The sequence below is a fragment of the Lampetra fluviatilis genome, chromosome 1, assembly GCF_964198595.1.
Source record: "Lampetra fluviatilis chromosome 1, kcLamFluv1.1, whole genome shotgun sequence".
NCBI lineage: Eukaryota > Metazoa > Chordata > Hyperoartia > Petromyzontiformes > Petromyzontidae > Lampetra > Lampetra fluviatilis.
Window position 1 is genome coordinate 9652639 of NC_136275.1, and position 23434 is coordinate 9676072.

Here is a 23434-nt window from a genome sequence, read left to right on the forward strand (position 1 = left end):
ACTAAAATAAATGTATTTATTTTGTCAGGTCTGCGACACAATCTTGGTCCACACCAAAGAAAGGTTCTCCTTTACCGACCACCTTGTAAGTGCCTTGCTGCTACAAGGAGAGATGTTTCAACAGCATGGCCATACATTCCCTGTTGAGGCTCTGAACATCACTGTCAGGGCATACCCTATGTCAAATAAGGCGAAGCTGAAGACTGAACTGTCTCTCATTTATGAGAGTCCAGAATTCAAGGGCTGCTGTGGTGCACTGGCGCTGTACCAGGTTTTGCTGAAGTACAACCTCCAGGATACTTTTTCAGAGACTGTTGCTCTGTTGAACATCCTCATAACCACTCCCATGACAACTGCTCAAGCTGAGAGGTGTTTCTCAACCTTAAAGAGAATCAAGACATTCCTGAGAAATGTAATGGGACAGGAACGTCTGAATGCACTGCCTATGCTTTCCATGGAGAGGGAACTAGTCAGGAACATGCCTGCTTTCAATGAGAGAGTAATTGATCACTTTGCTAATTTGAAAGAGAGAAGAGCAAGATTTCAGTATAAGTAAGCAGTGTATTAAGCGAGTAATGTGATGTAAGCAGTGTAATAATAGTGAGTATAGAAACAAACAAGGAGATGTATTGTAAGAGTAACTTTATTTTTCATTATTATTAAAGTAGTGAAGTTGCCTTTACATGCTTAAGCTGTTAATTTATCCATTGCATGGGTGGACCTTATCCTTATCAATCATCCAAACATTTGCCCCCCCTGAGAGATTTTGCAGGAGCCGCCACTGCAACATGAGTCAAAAAACAAACGTCGCTGGAAAGCTTCTTTGAAAAGGTGGAAAGACCCAATGATGAACCCCCTCCCCCCCGGTCCGTGAAAAAATTGTCTTCCGCGAAACCGGTCCCTGGTGCCAAAAAGTTTGGGGACCCCCCACCCCATCGCCATCAACACCAGCAGCGGCAGAACTTAAATCCAGGCGCGGTTCGTCCACTAGGGGACGTTGGGGCGCCGCTCCACCAAGCAGCTGGAGATGAGAAATGGTACTGGTAGGAGCATCCTGGTTACACCAGCCCACAGGGGATTATTTTGTCCGTCCGTCCGTCGTGCATCGAAAAATGGGAGGGGTGGGACTGGGTGGGGAGGGTGGGGAGGGGCTGGGTGGGGAGGGGAGGGTGGGGCTGGGGGGAGGGTGGGGCTGGGTGGGGGGTGGGAGGGGTGGGGCTGGGTGGGGGGTGGGAGGGGTGGGGCTGGGTGGGGAGGGAGGGGCTGGTCACCCCGTGGTGCCCTTATAAAACTCAACGTTTAACCTACTCACGCCGGCTTGTGCCCACCCTCACAGTCGGGCATATTTGCGGAATACACCACGCCGACGTTGAACCTGGCCATTGACCGAGCAACCCAACGTTCCTACCAGCTCCCTCCGCAGGAATGTGTTTTCTCTATGAATTGTTTTGGTTGTGTTTAAAAAAAATAAAAGTGCTTCTTTCAACGTGAATTCCCTAAGGAAGATACAATTTTAAGTTGCTCGTGTTAGAAACCGCTGCATCACTCCACAGTTTGATTTGTGCCTTGGGGAGGGTCTCGGGGCGGCTGTGAATGGCATCCGAGTGAGAGATGTCCTCCTTCATTCGTTGCGATCAGCTTCGCATTTTAGCCACGCCGTTTGAGACCCATTCAGGGCGGTGAAAAAGGCGCCCGTGGCTGTAATGAGACGATGTCACGAGGCGATGGTGATGGCAGAAGGTACAGCAAACGGAGATTTAGCTACGAACACGGTGGAGTCACTCCTGGATATTACATTTGAAAGGATTTGTTGAGTCTTTTCAGCTGATATTTAATTGTTCTGTAGGCTTTTGGCAGTGTCAAAGGGGTTGTGTAGTGTGGACTTGAGGGTCATGGGGACATCATTTGAGTGCTTTGTTTTGTTTCGTATTGTTTATAAATGCCCTTACCTTCCGTTGGTAGATGAGACAGTTTTAGCACTTTCACGAGAAGGGCCTTAACATGGCGAGGTTTTCATGAGAACACCATATTTTCAGAGGTCACTCACAACAGCCCCGCTGAGTGTAAATGTAAAGAGCCGCCACTGCTTAAATCCCATCCAGCGGACGAACAAACTCTTGCCAACAGTGCGGCCGAAGCTTCTTCTGAAGGGCCGAACTCTCAATCCCATCGGGGCCCAGGGGATGAAAAATGATTATCGCTGTTCTCCGAAGTCATCATCGTTAGCGGTGGACAGTCGAAGAAGAAGGGAAGATCGGGTACGGTGTTTCCAAGTTCCCTGACCGAAAAGTATTGCATCTCTTTGTGAGAAAACTAAAACGCACAATACTAAGAAGAACGTTTTCAATCGGCATTTTTTTTGTTACATGTTTTCCCAGGAAGCCTTCACTGAGTCAAGTGATGTTTTTTTTCCTTCCCTTTTCCAGGACGGTCCTGCCAAGTTGTATAAGGGGCAATGATTGACATTTCATATTCCAATTGAGTAATTTGCTGGCAATTATTCAAGTTTGGAAAATGACGCCGGCACATAATATCGTCACAGTACCTTCACTGTCCACTGTGACGCAGGCTGCGCGTCATGCTGCGGTTAATACACTCACAGAAAAACGAGGGCGCCTCCTGAATTCAAAGCGTTAACCTTTGAAACAAGCCCACTTGGTCATGTCACCGCCCTATTAATAGTTACACAGAAAACGGAGGAAATACTGCACAACAGAGCATGGAGAGATGTATCCATACCTGTCAACCCATAAGGTTTACCCCGTATTCTTGTACAGGGAAATTGAGTCTTTCAGGTCCATACGGCGTACAGCCGTTTCAATTTGGGCACATTTTTTTGTCTATCTGTTTGTGTTTCTCCCTTGTGATGGGATTTTGTAGGATGAACGTTGAGATTTAAGAGGGGCACGGGGTGACCCATAAGGTTTGAATTGGTCTGTAATGAGGTAGGGCACTGATAAGCAGAGGTGTGGACTCGAGTCATGTGACTTGGACTCGAGTCAGACTCGAGTCATGAATTTGATGACTTGCGACTCGACTTGGACTTGCATAACAATGACTTTGTCCCACCTATGAGATGTGGACTCGAGTCATGTGACTTGGACTCGAGTCAGACTCGAGTCATGAATTTGATGACTTGCGACTCGACTTGGACTTGCATAACAATGACTTTGTCCCACCTCTGCTGATAAGGGATTTACAGGTATGTGTATGCTTGAAATAACGTTGATACAAAACGAGTAGCGCGTGGGTCAGGGAACAAACGCCAATCATAAACATCATATTGACGCTAAGAATAGTAAGTGGGCTTGGGATGATGGCCATCGGACAAGACTGTTGAAGGAATCACAGCCAAATGAGGGATGACGGCAGAGATGGAGGGGGGAGGGGGCCTTAATCTAGCAGTGATTCGTCTTGGGGAATTCCCAGGTAAGACAGATTTCCATTTACTACAAAAAATATTGAAAAGTTTCTACAAATGCAAGTGTTTTGTCAATACAAAGCCTTGCTTTTCAATAACCAGTTGATGTTTTGTAAACAAGTAAATTACATGAAATGTGTCCCAAATTTAATAAAGATGGGACATTTCAAAGTTTGTGTCTGCATTATAATCTGCTGTCTAAAAATAGACTACTGGCTTTAATGGGTTCTTACCTGATTATATACAGTTGTTAATATATGTAATTGGCCAGAACTCATCATGGTAACCATCTCTGATGAAAGCCATTGATGTGGTTATTTTCAATATGTTTACAATATTACAAAAAACTTGGCAGTGTTTACTGATATCGGTTACCAATGTCATTTTAATTTTGGCAGACATATATTGAATACAGTGGGGTATTTTTGTTTCCAAGAATGGTTAGTATAGTTATTCAAATAGTAATTAGTATTTTTATGAGTTGCAATTGTAAAATGTTACTTAAGTGGCAATGTACATTTTTAAAGACGATGTAATTTACAAATAACTTTTTCGTAATTGACCCGTGATTTATATTTATATGTATGTCGACTGTTCCGTACCATCTGGTGGTAATGTTTTCAAATTAAATTTTAAGTTCTTGTTTTTCTGGGCCTTCTCAAGGCTTGTGGGCATATGCATGATAATTTTATTGAAACTTGATTGGTCAAGCTGTCGTGCAGAGTTACAGTCAAGCATATTGCCACTTGTGTAACAACTCCATTTGCATGTCTTGACCTTCAGCCATGCGCTGCTATATACACGGATATAATCAAGTCAAAGTTTTATTTTCTCATATGAGCCAAAAGCTATTTTGGTGGCCCTGAACCAGGCCTTGGAATTTTCACAATTCAGTGGGCAGTCAAATAAAAAACTATCCATGCCACTGTCATATCATCTGGCTGGGTGGTACTATGCCATTATACTTCTGGAGGCAATAGATTGAGTACCGCTAAGCAGAATTCAACGGTGGTTGTCTTGTGAAGAGACTGGTTCCTAGCCATATGAATGTGGAATTTCTTGTCCTGGCTCAGAAGCTCCAATGGCGATGTGAGCCACTCCACACATGCTTTTGATGTTATATATTATGTTGGAAAGTAAACTAAGTGAGCGCAGATTGGTAAGGTAATGTTATTCTTTTGGGTTGATTGTAAAGGAAATCAAAAAATATATAGCACACAATAATTGTATTTACTATTCCAAGTTTAATTTTACAGATGCACAAAAAGAGTGGTAAAAACTTGGTTTATTTAGACATGGGTTGCAGTCTGGGCATTGACAAATAATTTAGCAGTGCTCTTGAACATGGGTTACAGCAAAGTGTACGTAACCAAGATTAAAAAACACAGACAAAACACTTTGGGTTTTCATTGTGCGTGCTAATTCGATGCCATTGACTTGTCAGACTCCTTGCACAACCATATTTTGAAGAAAAAACAATTGTAGCTAACAAGTTATGAACAATTTATCTTCAGTTTAACTTTCTTTGCCACACGTTTCCTTTTGATGTCACAGGAGAAAATATATAATAGAACCACTGGCTTTCCTTTCTCTACTCTGTTAAATGCACGGTGACGTGTTAATGGAATGAGTCACACGTTTTGCGTGAAAAGCGTATGAATGCTTCGTCTACTGAACTTGCACCGAATCCCTTGAGGGTTCTAACTTGTGTGCTTCAGGCCATGCCTTCGTGTTTTACAAACAGTACAGGCAATATACAAGCTCCGTTAACACAAACACACTCATTAACTGTATTCTCACAGTATGAAAAATAGACGTTGATTTGATACAAAACAACTGCATTTGTATGTCACCACGAAAAGTAGCGGAGTACATTTAAAGGCATCTGCAAATGCTAATGATTTATATTTAGATGACATTAATGATAAATATGCTAATGAAAAAATAAAATATGCTTCTATGAGATATTGCAGTAAGTAAACGTTAATTCATAGGCATTTGTATTTCAGTAACATTAAGTGAAAGAAGGCTATCGTGAGCTCATGCCGACTTGTATAATGAACACAGTAAGCACTTTCAGTATCGTACTGCTGAATTTTGCCATTTTCAACTTGAGTGATGATTGCACGGAAGATGTATCCAACCAATGCGTGTGTACATCTTTCATTTTATTTAAAGAGAATTCAGGGGTGGGGTGAAGAACTCTATTCTGCCATGAATATAATACAGCTTTTGAAATATGTAAAAAAAATAAAAAGAAACAGACGTAATACACATTATAGCAGGGCATAAATGAATACTGAAATTTGTGTTTATATTTCTTTAAAAGAAGCTCTACAGTGCTTTTAGTGGCATTTTACGAATCTCTCAAACAAGCTAAAATCCACTTGTAGTATTGATTTCATATATTTTATTCCTAAAGGCTTAGAAATTAGATTTTGTTATTTCATAGCGTTTGAAAGTTCAACCTTCTGTAAACGCCTTCCCACAAATGACCCTACCCTGTGCTTACATACATTAGTTCAATCAAATTAAGTGTAAGTGTAATCCAAAGACGTCCACTTAGCAGAAACATGGACGCGTCGCTTTCTTGTTCATCAAGAAAAGCTAATTACTTAAGTTTGATTTGCATGTAGTGTCTTTCTGAAGTAGACCAGTAGGCCAAAATGTCGAGATCTTATTTTCTTTTCAGGGACACGTGAAAAGATAGTCCCATTTTTTATTTTACAACTTGTCATCCACTGCGCAGGATTGGTGAGGCAGTAAAATGGTATCGATGCAATGTAGCAGCAGTCGTTGTATACATTTTTATGCATATATATTAGTGCGAGCTGTAAAAATTTGGTACGTATTTTTTTTCTTCGACATGTTCAGTAAGGTTTTGTAGTGTTTGTCTTGATTGCACTGGTGTTCCTTCTTCATCGTCATGTATACCTCCCTGTATGTACAATACTGTCGTGTAAAGTAAAATATTCAACACTATATACATATTCATTTTTCTTTTTTAACTCAGTTCAGCCATAAAATTTTCTTGTCCTGACTTCTCAGAAGTGGAACAATCCTGCAGCCCAGCGGCATGCGGCACACAGCGGCCTCAGAACGGATCGGCGAGTTGCATCTGACCGATGGGCACGGCCATGCAGGCCGCAGCTTCCAGCGTCCCCGAGGATCCCTGGCCGTTCACCACCGGTGCGTCTCCGCCACAGGGCTTGGCTCCTCCGCCCACCGTCGCTGCGGCTGGTGCTACAGCCGCTACCGCTGCGTTGTCGCCCGCATCGCCACCTGCGCTGCTGCCTGGGCCGCCGTTGGCCTTCGTGGGTTCCTCTGTCTCGGCAGGGGGATCCTCCTGTCCCTCAAGTGAGTTCTCCAGCATCTCCTGGATGAGCGGCGGCATGGAGCCAGGTATCTCCATCTTGAGAGTGATGACCCGCTCAGATCCTGGGAAAGCACAAGCATGAGCCGAGTCAGATGGGTGCTCGGTTAGCACATGGCCACGAATGGGAATCGTATAAATAATACAGTTGATCTATCTATAAAAAAAAACCTAATGAATCGCAAGATGGCTTTATTTATCAGGGTCCTGCTTGAGATGTTGGGCCAATCCCTAAAATATATTTGCATTTTGTGGAAAACCAGAGTATACTGCATGGTTGAGGGCAATATTTGTTCAATCAAAATCGTTTTTATCTTATATGCTATATATGAGCCTATTTCAAACAGTTTAATGATGTGAGAATAGGTTTTCCCCTTTTTTCTGGCAACAAAACAGGTGTTAAGATATTAAAACACCAAACTGAAACCTTTTACAAGGAATCATGTCTGGATTAACCACTCTGATAATCAGTGTTTTTTGTTTGCATTCTGACCACAAGTATTGTGGTTAATGCAAACATGATTCTTTGTAAAATGTTTCAGTTTGGTGTTTTAACATCTTAACACCTGTTTCGTTTCCAGAAAAAGGGGAAAACTTATTCTCATATTTTGGTACTGGCAAAGGAGGTCCCATGAAGTTTCATGATGGTAAACATTCGAAATAAAATTTGAACCCATAGCCACTAAAATAGATTACTGGACAATTTTGTTGTCAGCTGGCGAATCCATTCCTTGAAATTTGATAACATTTGATTAAAGTAGAAACACTTTGTGGGAATGATAGGCCACCACATTGGAAATGTGGAATTTATTCATTGGCTAGAAGCCACTGCCAGAATTGAAGTCCACCCCAAAGCTTGCCTGACTTGACAATCGCACCCAAAAGTGCATTTTCAGTAATAATAATTGAATAATGATGATGAAACAATAGAAATGCTTTGCATTGCTGCAGGAAGGACACACGAAGGCACGGGATTGGAAAAAGCACAATAGACGGTGGGCGTGTACGAGAACAAACATCAGAGCATGCCATCACCCCCCCTGGACCTGTCCACTCATGTCCCCCATGCCAGCCTCGGAATGTGCCCGTGCGCAAGTGTCCACGTGCATCGATGTTTGCATTTCTGCCAAGGGCCGAATGACGCCAAGGCCGTTCGTCGTCACCTTTGGCGCTGATTCCGCGGAGGTCGGTGATCTTCATTAGGATCTTGGGGAACATGTGGGGCTTGCTGGGCCGGCGCCGCCGCACATACAACTTGAGGGCCTCGAGCAGCGGCTCCTGCAGCCGCTCTACCTTCTGTGGCTCTTCGAGGTCCTGTCGGTCTGCACGGTGGAGCCACGCGGAGTTGGCACGAGCAGGTCCCGGCCGCACAGCGTGCAACGAACAGTGAACACGCAATCAGCGTTGTGCTAACGTGAGCTAGTTTCAGCAGAACCAAGGTGAAAACACCCAGAGATCACAGACGTCTTAACTAAAACAGGATCCGTAAAAAAAAAAAAACAGTGCCACGGCGCAATATCCGAGCAGCGTCTATCATCACTGCCATTGTTTTTTTTCCCAAATAAAAAACTGTCTTGCATCTTTTTTAGGGAACTGTCTGACCAAGTTTTAACTGAAATGCAATGAAAGTATTGTGCACAAGTTTGATTTTGCAAACATATAGTTGGATACGCTTGTAAACATAAAATGCACAATATAAAGTAGTTGCAGTACTCTGGTAACAAATTGCTGCAGTAACTGTCGTCTAGCTTGGTGGCGCTGTGGTCACATTGCTCAACTTACACGGGACGTTGACATTCTGGTTGTGGAGATTACAGTGCAATAGAATTTGGATTTATAAACCTACTCTTAGGTTTTTTTGGTAAAGTCACGTAGGTAAAAACTAAAATTTAAATTAATAAAAGTAAAAAATCACGACGTTTCAGAGGCAACACAAGCTTCCGTCTTCAGGTGGAACCGTCACAGCACGCTTGCTGTATCAAGTAAAGAGAAATTCAAAGAGACCCGACCTTGTATATATACTGGTTGAGGGGGGAGGAGCCAAGGTAGGCCCCTGGATCGGAGTTTTGTATTATTATTGTAAGGTTGGTGCGGCTGATGCTGCTTCTAGGAATGAGCCTTTGTTGTGTAGACTGGTTGAGCTGGGAGGTGCCAGAGTTGTTAAGGTGCCAGAGTTGTTAAGGTGCCAGAGTTGTTAAGGTGCGGCTGCTGCACCTTAACAACTCTGGCACCTTAACAACTCTGGCACCTCCCAGCTCAACCAGTCTACACAACAAAGGCTCATTCCTAGCAGCAGCCTCAGCCGCACCAACCTTACAATAATAATACAAAACTCTGATCCAGGAGCCTACCTTGGCTCCTCCCCCCTCAACCAGTATATATACAAGGTCGGGTCTCTTGGAATGTCTCTTTACTTGATACAGCAATCGTGCTGTGACGGTTCCACCTGAAGACGGAAGATTGTGTTGCCTCCGAAACGTCGTGATTTTTTACTTTTATTAATTTTAATTTAATTTTTTTACCTACGTGACTTTACCGAAAAAACCTTAGAGTATGAATCCTTGCAGTCACGAAAGCTTCAAATCTAGAATTTATAAACCTATTAAACACAACTACATCTCAGGCTTCATTCAACCAATCATTTGTCCCGAGTACCACTGAGTGGGCATTCGACGTTGGTTGTCCTATGAACAAACTGGCTTCTATCATAGGAATGTGGAATTTCCACAGCTGACTCAGGGTGGTAGAGGTGATTAGTACTGCCCTAGTGCTCATTGAGCGCAGAGAACCATCGACTCAAAACTTCACTTTGGTAAACATTGAACAGCACGTGTACAAAACATTTACACAAAGCTGTGGCGAGACCCACTACCCACGTGCACGTCAACGCATTCAGAGCACCCGCAGACAGTCGAGATTCATCACATGACCACTCCACTTGGTCAACAATACGGAGCCTGCATGACCCCTGTGTGTCCGATGCACAGGGTCATGCAGACTCCCTTAATCTCTTTTCATCAAAAGCGAATGTTAAAACATAAAAATATTACAGACACCTTAACTTAACGAGCCTCTTTAGAATAACGCCGCCACAGCGCATCGTTACGCAAACCATGTCCGTCTGTCACCACTACCGTTGTGCGTTTTTTTTCCCAAACAAAGAAAACACTGTTTTAAGACTGAAGGTGTGGTTGTGATAGCCTTGTCACAATAAAGAGCCGTGAGGGTAATAACGATGCATTATTCCATTATTGCACGACACAGTATCGGCGTAAATGTTTTCAAATCCATGTTAAGTTCCTGCAGGTAGTTTGGTGGTCATGGTTCTTGGCAGGCAAGGTTTTTATTGCCAATCTATAGCTCTGTGATGTGCGTCAGACTACTTTAATTTGTCAACGCACACGACATGAGAATTAAGCGCTACTCTTCCGAGGACAGAGCGTGCACTCTGATAAAATGAAGGCTGATGTGCATTATGTGGAAAATGTGCTTGAGACATTTGAGCTTTTCCCTTCCCTCAGGGTGCAGTAACTCACAGGGGAAATAGTGGAGCGCAGTGCGGATCTAAAACGGGAGTGGTGTGGCAGCTACTTTGCCTTGGCTTGAAAAACTTTCAAAATATCTTGTTTTTACTTTTGTTATTCACACTCAAATCTAAATCGTGTCAATGTCATGCAGTCGATCGAAGAAATTCCAATTAGGGAGCTCTTTTCGGGATCAATGCGATATTTAATCATATTCGAATTATCACGATCCTCAAACATGACATCGCAAGGTTGCTTCTGGGACATCTTCAACGGCTGTTTTCACGTCCAACACTAGAGGGCGCACGTCACGTCCGGTAAAACAAACTGAAAGAAAAATGCCGGATTGAGACCATCGATCCATATATTTGATAACCCACGTTAATCGATGGTGGTTGAAGCCCGAATTAAAACCGAAGTACTCAGTGGAGTCGACTTTGTGTCAGACACTGGCATTGTCCCACTGAGCCAGCTCTCCCGTGACATGCAACGCTTAAAACGAACGCCACTAACATTCAGGATGAGCGCACATTTGGCGCAGCACGACAGCACATGCACTTGCAAACGGCGATTGCCTGCCAGATCATTGCCTGCCAGATCATTGCGTGCTTCACGGTGCTGCGCAATAGGGGCATGCAGAGGCATTCACTTTGGTCGGTGGTGGTTGGTCTAATTATAGGTGGAGACAATCTCCATGGAATGGAAAACGTTGCCCCTACAATTTCCAATTGTGCTCAGTTCAAAAGGGCATGATGTTTATCTCTCACACACTGGTGCGTTCGGTCAGCTGAACCAAGTCGGCTCTTGACCGTTGACACTGACCTCCACAGATGAGGCAGATGGCACTGAGCAGCCCGGCCTCCGTGTCGTCCATCTCCAGGGGCAGCAGCTGGCTCGCAAATGCGAACACCAGGTCGGTGAGCGGCCCGAAGCCCGCGTTGTGCATCTGCGTGCGGTTGAGCGTCAGCCCATCCGAGAATGTCATCGTGTCCTGTTCGGGCGTGTAGCGCGAACAGATGCGCAGGATCTGGGAGGGAAATGGTTACGCCGGTCGGTGTACGTTTGTTAACTGGCAGCGGCGAGAATAAAATGTACGGCTGAAAGTTGTTACGTGCAACATAATGCTGCAACGGTATACTTATTGAATCTTTGGAACGCACAGGCTGTGTAGGAAAAAACTCCTAAGTGTGTCGAAAAACACGGCAAACCTGTGATACGGTAATAGATTGCAGTAATAAAAAAGCAATTGGAGCGACGGGCTATCATAAAACTCATCTAGCATTACACGAAGCCATCCCTGGAGTGTCAGCTCATTGCTCTTTACCCGTCGGGGGTTCTGGAATTCTGAAACCAAACGTTGCCAGAAATCGATGGTGGGTCCCAATCTCCTCGTGGTTTTGGTGGCCGCGGGGATCAAAGCCATTAGAGCGAGAGAAGCAGTGGCAGCGGAACATCATTCCTGCCGACAGGCCTGAAGGTCAGGCAGACAGAGGCGGGTTATCGTGCAGACATGCACTCAACGCACCAGTGAGCAAACGAATGGGAAGGGACTGAAGCCACGAGATGTTGGTGGAGGGAAATCGGGAGAGGGCAAGGAATCGAGTGGAGCAGTCACAAATGCACACAAACGATGCCGGTAAATCCAAGGAACCAAATCGATATGTCGAGAACTTTTCATCTACCACCTGAACCAGGCCAATAAGTAAGAAATGTGTCACGTTAACAAAACGCCAATTAGTTACTTCTTCAGCCCACCGGTGTGTTTGAAGAGTGAATCCACGACATTTACAATTTGAGTAGTACGACGTTTCGCTGGAAATTACATCCAGCATCTTCAGGCGAATTGCCAGAATAGTGAAGCCATCCACCTGCTTCCGGTCTTAAATAGTGCAGGACGACGTCGTCACTGAACCTCATCAGGTTTCGAGATCAGAAGCGGAGGTGGGGTATTGTATTTATATAATAGATTAGTAATCAGTTAATTAGTATGTGATTCCTCTATAAGGAATTGTAATATGCATTGTGTATTAACAATACGCTGCCAGGATGCACTAAGCCTGTAGCTATCCAAGCGGTTAAAATTAATTGTACTTCTCTAAATTTCGATGGATGATTGAATATAGAGATACAATGAATAAAAATTTTGATAAAATGCATTAATAATTGGCATTACTGCAATCATAAGTAGTGCCTGTATTTTAAACAAAATATATGGACATCATCGAATCCTTCACTTTTATATTGTGTGTACAATATTTAGTGGTGATATTATTACCTTTAAAGCCCTGGTTTACAGATTGGTACTGGCGAATGTCACAAGTGTGGCGTCAATAAGGAACCGCAAAAGTGTACGTGTGTTCGGTCATTCTCTCTGGCTTTACTCGTTCAGGTATTCAAACCGAAGACCACATGGTTCTCGCACCGAGTGGAGTGAAGGGATAATAAAAAGGAGAGTCAGAGACGCAGAGAAGGTTAAATCATCCCTAAAGGGTTTGAAAAATAATTTCCAATAACCGCCCCGTTCGGTCAGTAAATCTGTCTTACTGGCAGGGCCTGACATTTTAACGGACGACCTTTAACGCCAGAATGAGAAGAAATGCACGAGAGAAATAAATGGGGGAAATAGCAGGCTTGGGTAAACAGTTTGTCAAAAAAGAAAAATTGTTTGAAAATGATAGGCGGTGATTGGGAAGCATAATCGAATAAAAACATTTACCATCTTGAAACCAATAATTTACATTAAATGAAGTGACCAATTAGACACTGTGACGAAAAAAGAACCACGATATTGCCAGGACTGCACTGCCACATGCTCACGAAGACTTAAGGATGAATGGAGGTTTAATTAAAAAAATGCGTTGAACATAGAAGCTCCCACGAGTTGGTCCTCTCAACTGAGGGCATGGAAGGGGCATGTGGTTGTTGGGGTAATCATGAGACACACAATTTGAAACATCAACTGTTTTTTGGAAGCACAAATTGTCCTGAAGCACACGCTGAGATGTTTATTATATCTTATACAAACATTGCATGGGTTTAGCATATTACACATTGTTTTTCTGATGTCAGCGTCTCATGCTGTTGTGTACCTTACCCTCTTTGGGTATCTGATTTAGGATGTTGGTAGGTGCTCGAGTTTTTTTTCCATCTGTTTGTTTTATGTATGTACTGTATGAGCATATCCTTCATTAGAAGTATTTCCCCCATTCTCCTGAGGTTTCTGGAAAAGGGTGCTACTCTGTGTTGCTGGCAACTTTTCAATCAAGCCTTAGTTCATCTGCTTAACAATTGGGAAGACAGTTGTTGGAGGTGGCGAGGGAGTTCAGAGGTCAGAGCACTGATCTGGCACCATTGAGAAACTGGCTTTGAGTATTGGCAACCACTAGCGATTAAACTGATTTCCCAAGTGGAGTAAGTTGATAATCTTAGCCCAAATCGCCCTTGACTGCAGTGAGAATTAGAAATAAATATATATATCAGTTTGACTGACATGCAACAACAATTTTCCATAGCATTGCATGTGCGAAAGTTCACCCCCTCGTGTGTGGCCAAAACGTTAACTTTAAGACATATTAGAAGTAGTTCTGTGATGTCTGCTTTCTTGGACTATTCTCTAACTGCATAGCTTATGGATTGTGCTGTTGGAGTCCCGAATGGCTAACTTCATCCCAAGACATGATGCAAGCTGGCACAATGGAAGTAAAACTAGGAAATAACCAAGAGCATTATAAAAGCTGAAAATATGTAGCTTTAAAGAGGAGGTGTGGATATGCGGATTGGGGTGGATGCCCACCAGAATGTCGAGGCAGGCGGCCTTGAGTAGCGTGATCTGGTCGGCGATGGTGAGGCTGGGGAAGCCCGGCATACGCTTGGCGAACTCCACGATCTTGACGATGCACTTGGTGGAGAGCTCGCTGAACTTGTCCCACAGGCCCAGATCCAGCTGCACACGGTGGTCGGCGCACGAGTTCTGCACGAGACGAAACATGCGCAGTTGGCATCAGCGCTTCGGGACGTACGCAGGCAGTTGCGAGCGCTTCGGCTCGTGCCCTGTTAATGAAGAGCTTTGACAGTCTGGCCTTGCTTGAGCTTGCATGTTCGCTGTTGATTTATCTGTTTTGAATTATTAATTCACAAAATATGTATTCATCCTGGTGGAATTCGATGAGCTATGAAGCTCCTTTTCACAGATGTGCAATGGGGGCAGGTAAGAAAGTTACAACAACAATTCTACCGTTCAAATACTTTAGTATTAATGTATTATAGGTTTAAAAACACATTTACCACTATAATGACACCACAAAACTCACTGACCAGGGACAGGGCCGAACATCAGGTGGTGGGAGATTGTAATAGCAGAGATTGGCGATCTGGGGTTGACTGCAACAGTTTTGATGGTGAGGTGTGGTGATATAAACTGCAGTGGCTCTTCCAACCTCCTGACCTATACATTGTATACCCTGGGTAACATTATTATTAAACATCAAATTGACCCAGATTTATGGCACTATGAGCTTGAATTGGATGTTGGAGGACTCATATTTGCTAGTAAAATGGCCAAATTGCTTTAATTTCCCATTGATTTGGCAGAAAAGTCATTTCCACCAATATATTAATCAGGTGCGAGATATTTTATCTGAAAACGTTTGCGAAGTTCCTCAAGCCTAGCTCAGACATTGGTAACAAATGTTCTCCCATGAGCACCAAGCATTTTGGTAATGCTCTCCTTGCACACTGTCTATTAGCATTACCGACGCGCACTTTTTGGATCGAGTTGCAGGATGGCAAAAACATACTCGCTTAAAACACACCAACGCGAACAGTTCTCCGTTATTAAACAATGGTTTCACTAAACGCTTTTTTTATGCAGCTTACACAGCACGGTGCAAAATGGACAGAAATGCTGGCAGGATATCCCCAAAAACCTTGGGATCTGGCTAAACGTGGTTTCATCGCAGAGTCTATTGCTTTGGGAAACAAGTTTCGCGAAACGTGTAAATGTTATGGAGGAAACAAATATATATTTTTTAATAACTCCGTGAAGTTACGAGCGGCATTGGAGCGGCGTCGCACCATGGAATGCGTGGAGAGATGCGGACCCTGGGGGGGCACCTGCTGCGTGCGGCCGCTCTGCTCCCCACGTCCCCCGATGACACTCATTTCAATGCCGCATTCATTTCCTATTTATGTCCATTGTCTGATTGCCCGTGGAAGAAAAAAATATAATTTCACCGGTCATGCTCCATTGTTATTATTATTATGCTTGTGATTATAATTTATATGTAGGCATTAGTAGCGCATCGGCGTTAATAAAAACTGCGGTGATAATCGGTGCTAAGATGATGACTTTTAAATCTAGATTTAAAACTCATTTATTTAGAATTGCTTTTTTTGTTTCGTTTGTTGTCCTTTCCCCGTACCTCCAATTCGCACAATTGGCTACTTACGGTGCAGTGAGAAAGAAGTTAAACATTCATACAAAATTCTTATGAAATTTGGGGGGTGGGAATTATGAGAAGACAATGTGTTTATACATTTTTTATTATTAAATTATTTTACCTGGATAATTCCTCATTTGCAAGGGTCTTGACAGTGTCAAGTGATCACATACATAGCAGACGTGTAATGATGCATATACAAACATTTAAAATAGAGATCTAAATAGTTAAATGGTTTACATCACCAATTCATGTAGAATGTCCTCTAGCTTTAACAATTACAAATGTTGTGCAAGAGTGATGTTTAATTATACATTCAAATAAGTTGAGACTGGCGGTTTGTTGTTATAATGAATACTAAATTGTAACTTGATAACTAGAGCGGTACTAACATCCGTGAGCTGCACAGCTTTCCATAATTCACACACAACGCAAGACTGAACGTCTTTGCAAATCCACACCAATCGATAGGAAATTTTCACGGTGTCATATTTTAGAAAAATGGTTAAACCTAGTGAATGTAATAATGCTATCCAGATGATTTTACGCTATGAGCTAGCAGAATGTTTAGGTGAATCGTGGGAAATTGTCACATTTTCTGTTGTTAAATTCTGGATTGTTTATCACTGCGGATTATGAAAGTTTACTTGACATTTGATCCATTGTTCCATTGTGAAATGGAGGGACGAAATGCATTTATTTGTTCTGAATTAAAATGTGAGATTGTGGTGTAGAGAAATTCGATGTTGCTGCTATTCCAATGTAATTGTCTGCGTGTATTTTTACAAGATGGAGATATTTTCCCAAGACATGTTTCCATTTTGTTGTGTTAGTTTTCACTGGGAACCAGATATACAAATAGTTGAATTTTCTATAATAAGACTTAAAACTCTGCCATGAAAGGTCTCTTTGAGGGAAACCTATTCTCAAAACAGAGACCAAAGCATCGTGGGCTGTCAGAGGGTATCGTGTGTGAGGTATTATGCATTGGTGCATAACAACCTTCCAGGGCATTTTGGCAGCCACTGTGCAGCGGGAGGGACATATTGAGACAATGCTTATGAAGATGCCAGGTGGATTCTTACATGGCAGAACCGCAAGAGATGGCAGTGGCCTTCATCTAACAGTGGATTGATTATGCATAATGATAATGATACTTGTACATAGGGAAGTGACATTGCAACTTAACCTCAACACGAGCGATGAAGGTGTAGAATACTGAAATCCTGACAAGTGAAAACAAAACGGAAGTAAAAGCATAATTCGAATTCTCATGAATCCTAATGTCCATGCTGTGTAAAAATGTATTCTTAATATCTAAATAAATAATCAGACAATATGCCTTCTAACCCACCACATACAATATTAAGTATTTTGTACACATCCCATTGGCTACACAGCCTTGTGGGAATTCTTTTTTTTTCACAGTATTAGTTTAATTCAAGCTAGCTCTGTGCCCATCTTAGATTGCCACATTTTTTAATTTTGATTATACTATGTAAATAAAATTATTACCCAGAGTGGCTGTACATTTTTAAATATTTCATCAGCACAATTTACCTTAATATTCATGTTCCCTATATAGAGCAATAAATACTGTAGCAACTAACTTTATTATAGAGTTGGAAAATTATACAATTCCATGTGTGCTAATGAGCCTCATGTGGCACGGCATTGCTTGTATAATTGGCAGAAGTTTAATGTACACATTATTTATGCATAAGCCCTCTGGCTCGAGCGCTGTTTTGAATGAAAGAGCATATTATTTTTATCATATTTTTTAGTAAGTATCCTAATTTGGCCCCTCTTTCCATTGGCCAGTGGCTTCGCCAGGAGGGCTCGGGCACACGAGTGTAATGGATTGCATTTTTCACTGATGGATGGGGAGGTTGGAGTGCCCTCTGGCAGCATAACCTTTGAACCGGCAATGGTGAGCTCATTTTCCCCTTCGCCCTCAGTCACACGTCGTTCCTGCCATGTTTCCGGTCACAGAAGTGATGCTGGAATGCCACAGTGGATTTTAAAACGGCCACTTGCGCTTCTGCAAAATGTCACATCGGCCATGCCATGAATGAGCACATTCATGATCTATTCATGAGTCTCCTTAGTGTTTTGTTAACACTTTCCTGCTTTTGAGTACAACAGCAGAATAAACAATGCCGTGTATGTGCGTTTATTGCATGTGTGCAGTATATAGTGGCCTTTAAGCATCTGTAGTGGTGACTGTAGTTGTAATAGCTCACGACGTATGCCATATTCTAGTTTAATGCATGATGACATGTCTATGATGAATTGATCACAACGTCGTGTGCCAAGATTGCATTTTTTCTCGATTTTTCGAAATCTGCTGACTCCACTTACATTGGTTTGCATTTTCAAAGCATCCAACCCCGGGCATTTTCCGCAGATGAAGGTCTCTTATAAAGAATCTGCCGCAGGGTATTTATACAATCTCCTAATCCATTAATCCACCGAAAACCCTTCACACGTACCCAAAGATAGCCAACGGCACACATAACAATGTACATGCGTTTTTAGCTTGCAAATTTCAGCGGAAATTGATGTGTCTTGTGGCTTTGTCATGTCGCAAAGAATTGTATTTAAAGTTTCAATTAAATAGGGTCCAACTGCCACATGAAATTTCCATGTGATTGCGAAATCAGATTGCCTTTTCGAACATTTTTGCAAATATGCAGTTTTAAATTATACAGACAGTTAAACAAGGAAATATGGTATTCAATTTCGCAAAACATTCTTTTGAATTGTAAGCAAAAACATCATTCGCTGTTTGTGACTTCTAAAATTATCTTCCATCAACTATCGACTCTTTGTCAGAGGCTTCCTGCTAAATGTGTCACGAATGGGGAGGGCTGACTAGCACGTGTAGTGTGTTGAAAAACTAGAAGAGAGGTTCTCTGAGGCAACACAGTTTTTATTTAACGATTAACACTTAACACAGAGGGGTTACGGCCCCTCGCACCCGATACACTATGGAGGTCACTCTCCAGACGACTACTGCCTCTCACTGGCTAATCTACAAGTCGGTCCTGAGTGAAGCTTGAATCTTCACTGGTATACAAGCTGGAGCCGACCCTTGCCAGGGGTACAGCTCTGCCCTCGGACTCTTCAGTCTTCACTAGTATAGCTTAGAGCCGACCCTTGCCAGGGGTACAGCTCTGCCCTTAGCGCTCTTCAGTCTTCACTGGTATAGCTTAGAGCCGACCCTTGCCAGGGGTACAGCTCTGCCCTTAGGGCTCTTCCGTCTTCAGGAGACTTCTTGTCTGGGGTCCGGGGATGATGTCATCCCCAGCCCCCCTCCTGGGGTCTGGGGTCTGCCCCTTTTACATACTATTCCATAGGGTAACCATTGGGCCCTATGGCCCAATCGTCTTTCAGCACCGGGGCTCAGCCCCTCTGTTGCCCCCTATTGGCATATGGCCGGTATTGCCGGCAACTGCATGGGAACGGCGCATCTTGGCCCAATAACACCGTTACACACATATAATCTGGATCGCGCTGCTGCCTCGGTTTTGAGGCTATGCTGTGTAACTCGCCCGTGTGTTTTAGAATTGTACACGATACAACAGTATTCCCGAGGCGGAATACTGTTGTCATATCCTGCGGTGGAGTGCCTAGTTCCTACCCAGATTTAAAGTTTTCGTGACTGCAGGGATCCGTACTCTTGGGTTCTTTCGGTAAAGTCACGTAGGCATAAAATGAATTAAATCACGACGTTTCGATTGCAACACAAGCAATCATCATCAGGTGGGAAAACCACGGCAAGAATTTTTTTTTCAGCAAAACATTTTCTTGCTGTGGTTTTCCCACCTGATGATGATTGCTTGTGTTGCAATCGAAACGTTGTGATTTAATTAATTTTATTTTAAACCTACGTGACTTTACCAAAAGAACCAAATAGTATGGATCCTACCTCTTTGTACTTGATAGAATTCAACATAAAGCAGTTAGGGAGGTTCATCATTCAGCACGCATTCATTTACTCCAGTCACTCACTCACCAGCGGCTGCTCCTTACCAGTCTTCTATCCCGACTGCAATGGTCACTGTTGCCGTCGATATTCGCCAATTGACTCCTTCACCAATGCTGAGGACTTGGTACCAGACTGACTATTTTGTTGCATCCAAACTGTGCTCGACCCCCACCACGCTGTAGGCCACAACACTTTTATTTATGCTTTTTCCCCTCAGACTGCTTGACCTTGGAATTCCCTCCCATCGTCTTTTTCCCCCCTCGACAGTGTTGTATGTCGCTCGCTGCTTGACAGTTTTAAAAAAAAATATCTTTGGGCCTGCCCTTGAAATAATTCCCAAAACACACACAAAGTCTGGATCGGTGTTGCAACTCCCCCGGTCAGCGCGCCCCCCCCCCCCCCAATTCTCTCCACACGCTGCTTTAACCGCCCATGGTCCCCGACGGCCGGCATCGTCGCGAGCGGCGCGCTTACCGTCGTGTACTTGCCGAGCTGACACAGTGACGGGAAGGTCTCCTGGTGGGCACAGCGGATCTTGTCGACCATCTGCTCCTGCTCGGGGCTCAGCTCGTAGCTGCGGGGGACGCTCTCCGGGCTACGTGCCACCACCTCCTTGCGTTTTTTGTTTCGGTCGTTCCTCACTGCTGCTCGTTGACCAGATAGAAACAAAAACAAGTGCACGCTTTTCTGTCAGCGCAACAGTCCGCGTGTCCAAAGGGCAAAGTTGGCAGAAACGAGTTAAAACTGCTCAAGGAGATAATTTCGTGAAGGTTGTAATTTACTTGTTTAGTTTCCGGTCAGAATCTGTGCGCCCATACATTTATTGGAGAGTAAAGCTCTCCTGTGGGATTTAAAAGATATTATATATTGTCCCCAAAGTAGAATTTTAGAACCGTTGACATAGAAACCATGCATGTGATATAAATTATCATAAAAATGTGAGTGTCAAGTTATTTTACACCCATATCCTTGAAAATTATTCAATCTGTTTTCAATAAAAAATGTTATTGAAATGCATTAAGAAGGAATATACAATTGCATCTTGATTAAATATGGGATATATGCACATTGTAATTATCATCATATTTCTTCTTGAGCATTTCCCTCTACACAACCATCACATTTGTATAGATTCCCTAGGCTTAAAGAAGCTCAAATTTAAAGCAGGTATTGAGCAGAAAAAACACGGACGTTCCTTTATAAATCCATACAAGCTTTGCTCCAAGCACAAATAAAACGTTGAAGAAAGGAATGCTTGATTGCACTTGCTTCATACAGGCCTGTTTAGTGCTACAATTACTCTGAACCTATTCTCCAGTCCACGTAGATAGTGGTTATTTAAAAAAGTGTACAACCTAAACACTTTCCTCCCATTCTGCTGATGGGCACAACGGATATTGTTGACCATCTGCTCCTTCACTGTGACAGAGCGATGTCGGCACTTGGCGTTTATGTTTGTCAGTGGAGATGCCAGTCGCTGAGGGTATCATCAGGCTGGCTGTTACACAGATAATTTGTGAGGATCCTGCCTGGTTCCTGTGATTAAGGTGTTGCGTTACATACATGGTCATATTTATGCACGGTATGCATTCTTTGTTTATGCGCTGATGGGTGGAGATGGACGTAAACGCATGTAAAATCAGTCATTAGCCTAGTGACCACTTTGCATGAGCGCCGCCGGCTTTGCTGACAAATTCCATGGAGTCCCCCGAACCACGGCCAAGTCAGTGTAAACACATCCTAAGATCACATTCTGCTGTCGAGCACGGACGGATCGGCTGCTTTTCGAGCAAAGGCCGCATTTAGAAAAACTACGGGGCAGAGCGCTTTGCATAAGCCGATTTAAAGTATTATCTGCTTAATACCCAGTGCATGTGGACGGCAAGTAGATTGAGCAAGGAATGAACTGGGCACTGCTCCAACCTTATCATATAAATACTGCATGGCATTTAAACAGTGCCAATTTATTTTCGTAACAATACCCTTGCAAATATGACATAGAGGGAAAATTATGTCTCTTCACCAAAACCAAAAAACTAGCGAAGTGGAAACCTTTGTTGAGGAGAATGGACACTTTATACTCTTGGTAGCACTGTCTTCAAAAGAGCGACATGCTTTGCGAACCCCCAGCAAATGGAGCAAGTGATGTTGCATAGAGGCAAACCTCATCCTTCCGCAGATCAACGGTTCTATTCGCCAATTTGATTGTTCAATTTTTTTATGTGCAGTCGTGTGTGTGTTGTTTATGTCATTTAGCAACATATTTGAAACATGGATTAGAAAAAAGTAACCAGTGAGTTGTGTGTCCCATTAATTGATAGTATTTGCAATTTACGACGTGCTAATGACGTGAATACGCTGAGTAAATGACTTGTGTTAGTTGTCTACCCACTATTCTCAATATTGGTGCAAGGAGATTAGTTTTGTCTGCATTTGAACATTGAGCGTTTTAAGTCTTAGTTCGATATGTAATTCATTGGATTGTGTTTTGTCGTTCTATGTGCGGTCCAAACCAGTTGGGATAATTGTTCGTAATTTAACCTGGTAAAAAGTCACTGAGATGCATTACCTCTTTAAAAAAGGAGACCTGAGTTTTAGTGAAAATAATATGAAAATAAACTGGGGCTTTAAAGAGTACTATACTCTGAGGCTTACATTGTTTACGTTGCTATTAGAATAATTATAACAAAGCGGTGGAAGAATGCGCTCACACGTAATTTCCAAGCAATTTTTTAAACTGCTCCGCAATGATTACACGCGGTCGCTGATTGCGCATAGAACGTTGTGTAAAGTATAATCAGTTAGAACAACATCGACATATTTTTCACTGCCTGGCCTGTGCATCCAACCGCCAGCCTCTTCTTAGTCAGGCGCAAAGATGTGGGAAAGGTTTTGAAAGACGTGAAATGCACGACCCGCCAGCATTGCCACCACCACCGCCACCACCTGCACGTACACCGGCACCTGCGTGGTGGGTACGCACGTGTGCCGGCGAGACACGAAAGAACCGAGTGGCCTCTCGTGGCGGCTGAATCATTTATGAGGGCCGCAGTCAGAGGTCAAATGATGCATGAACTGGGCAGCGGCAGCCGGGGGTCGGTAATTGGACTGCCAGACACAACCTCCGGTGGCGGGGAAGCCACGGGCGACATGAGAGGGGGAACGCGTGTGAAGCGTGCGCCGCTCGTTTATTGGACTAGATGAGGGGGGGCCGGGGGTGACTTGGAAGATGAAATAACAGCGAGGGCACCCCCCCCCCATCCCTTGCCCCCTCTCCTTCCACCAAATGGTTTCTGTGGTTTCACCCCCCCCCCCCCTTCGTGGTATTGGGTTGTTGAATTGACACCTTAATCGCTCATTGAATATCAATGTTCCATTGTTTACTTTACAGCCATGCTTAACTAAAAGTTGTTTGGTTGAACATCATTCCTGCAGAGACATGCTATGCACGATGATGTTATTGCACATCTCATGCATTTTTCAAGGCACCTGTTTTGAATCTGCAAATAGAACTCAACTGGCTGAAAAACACCTCGCCAGCATCATCATCATCATTGACGTACACAAAATATAGAGTATGCCAACTTTGATTTATGGTGGAAGTCAGCATAAATACAAGCTATTGATCAACAAAGAAGACGGCAATAATCCAATATGCACCTGATCATTTCTCATGACTGGCAGCAC

The 23434-nt window shown here is 43.3% G+C and overlaps 1 protein-coding gene across 4 annotated transcripts in view; it reads right to left on the minus strand.

Annotated features, from left to right (window-relative positions):
• Nucleotides 1-6415: 6415 nt before the first annotated feature.
• Nucleotides 6416-23434, minus strand: part of LOC144931605 (retinoic acid receptor beta-like) — a 73085-nt gene continuing 56066 nt past the window's right edge. For all 4 annotated transcript variants that reach the window (XM_078855692.1, XM_078855674.1, XM_078855684.1 and 1 more), the window contains 5 exons: nt 20222-20391; nt 14112-14288; nt 11141-11345; nt 7958-8116; nt 6416-6859 (listed from right to left, as the gene is read on the minus strand). In XM_078855692.1, the coding sequence (XP_078711818.1) occupies nt 6516-6859; nt 7958-8116; nt 11141-11345; nt 14112-14288; nt 20222-20391 (1055 nt within the window). In that variant the 3' untranslated portion in view covers nt 6416-6515. The remainder of the gene's footprint in view (nt 6860-7957; nt 8117-11140; nt 11346-14111; nt 14289-20221; nt 20392-23434) is intronic.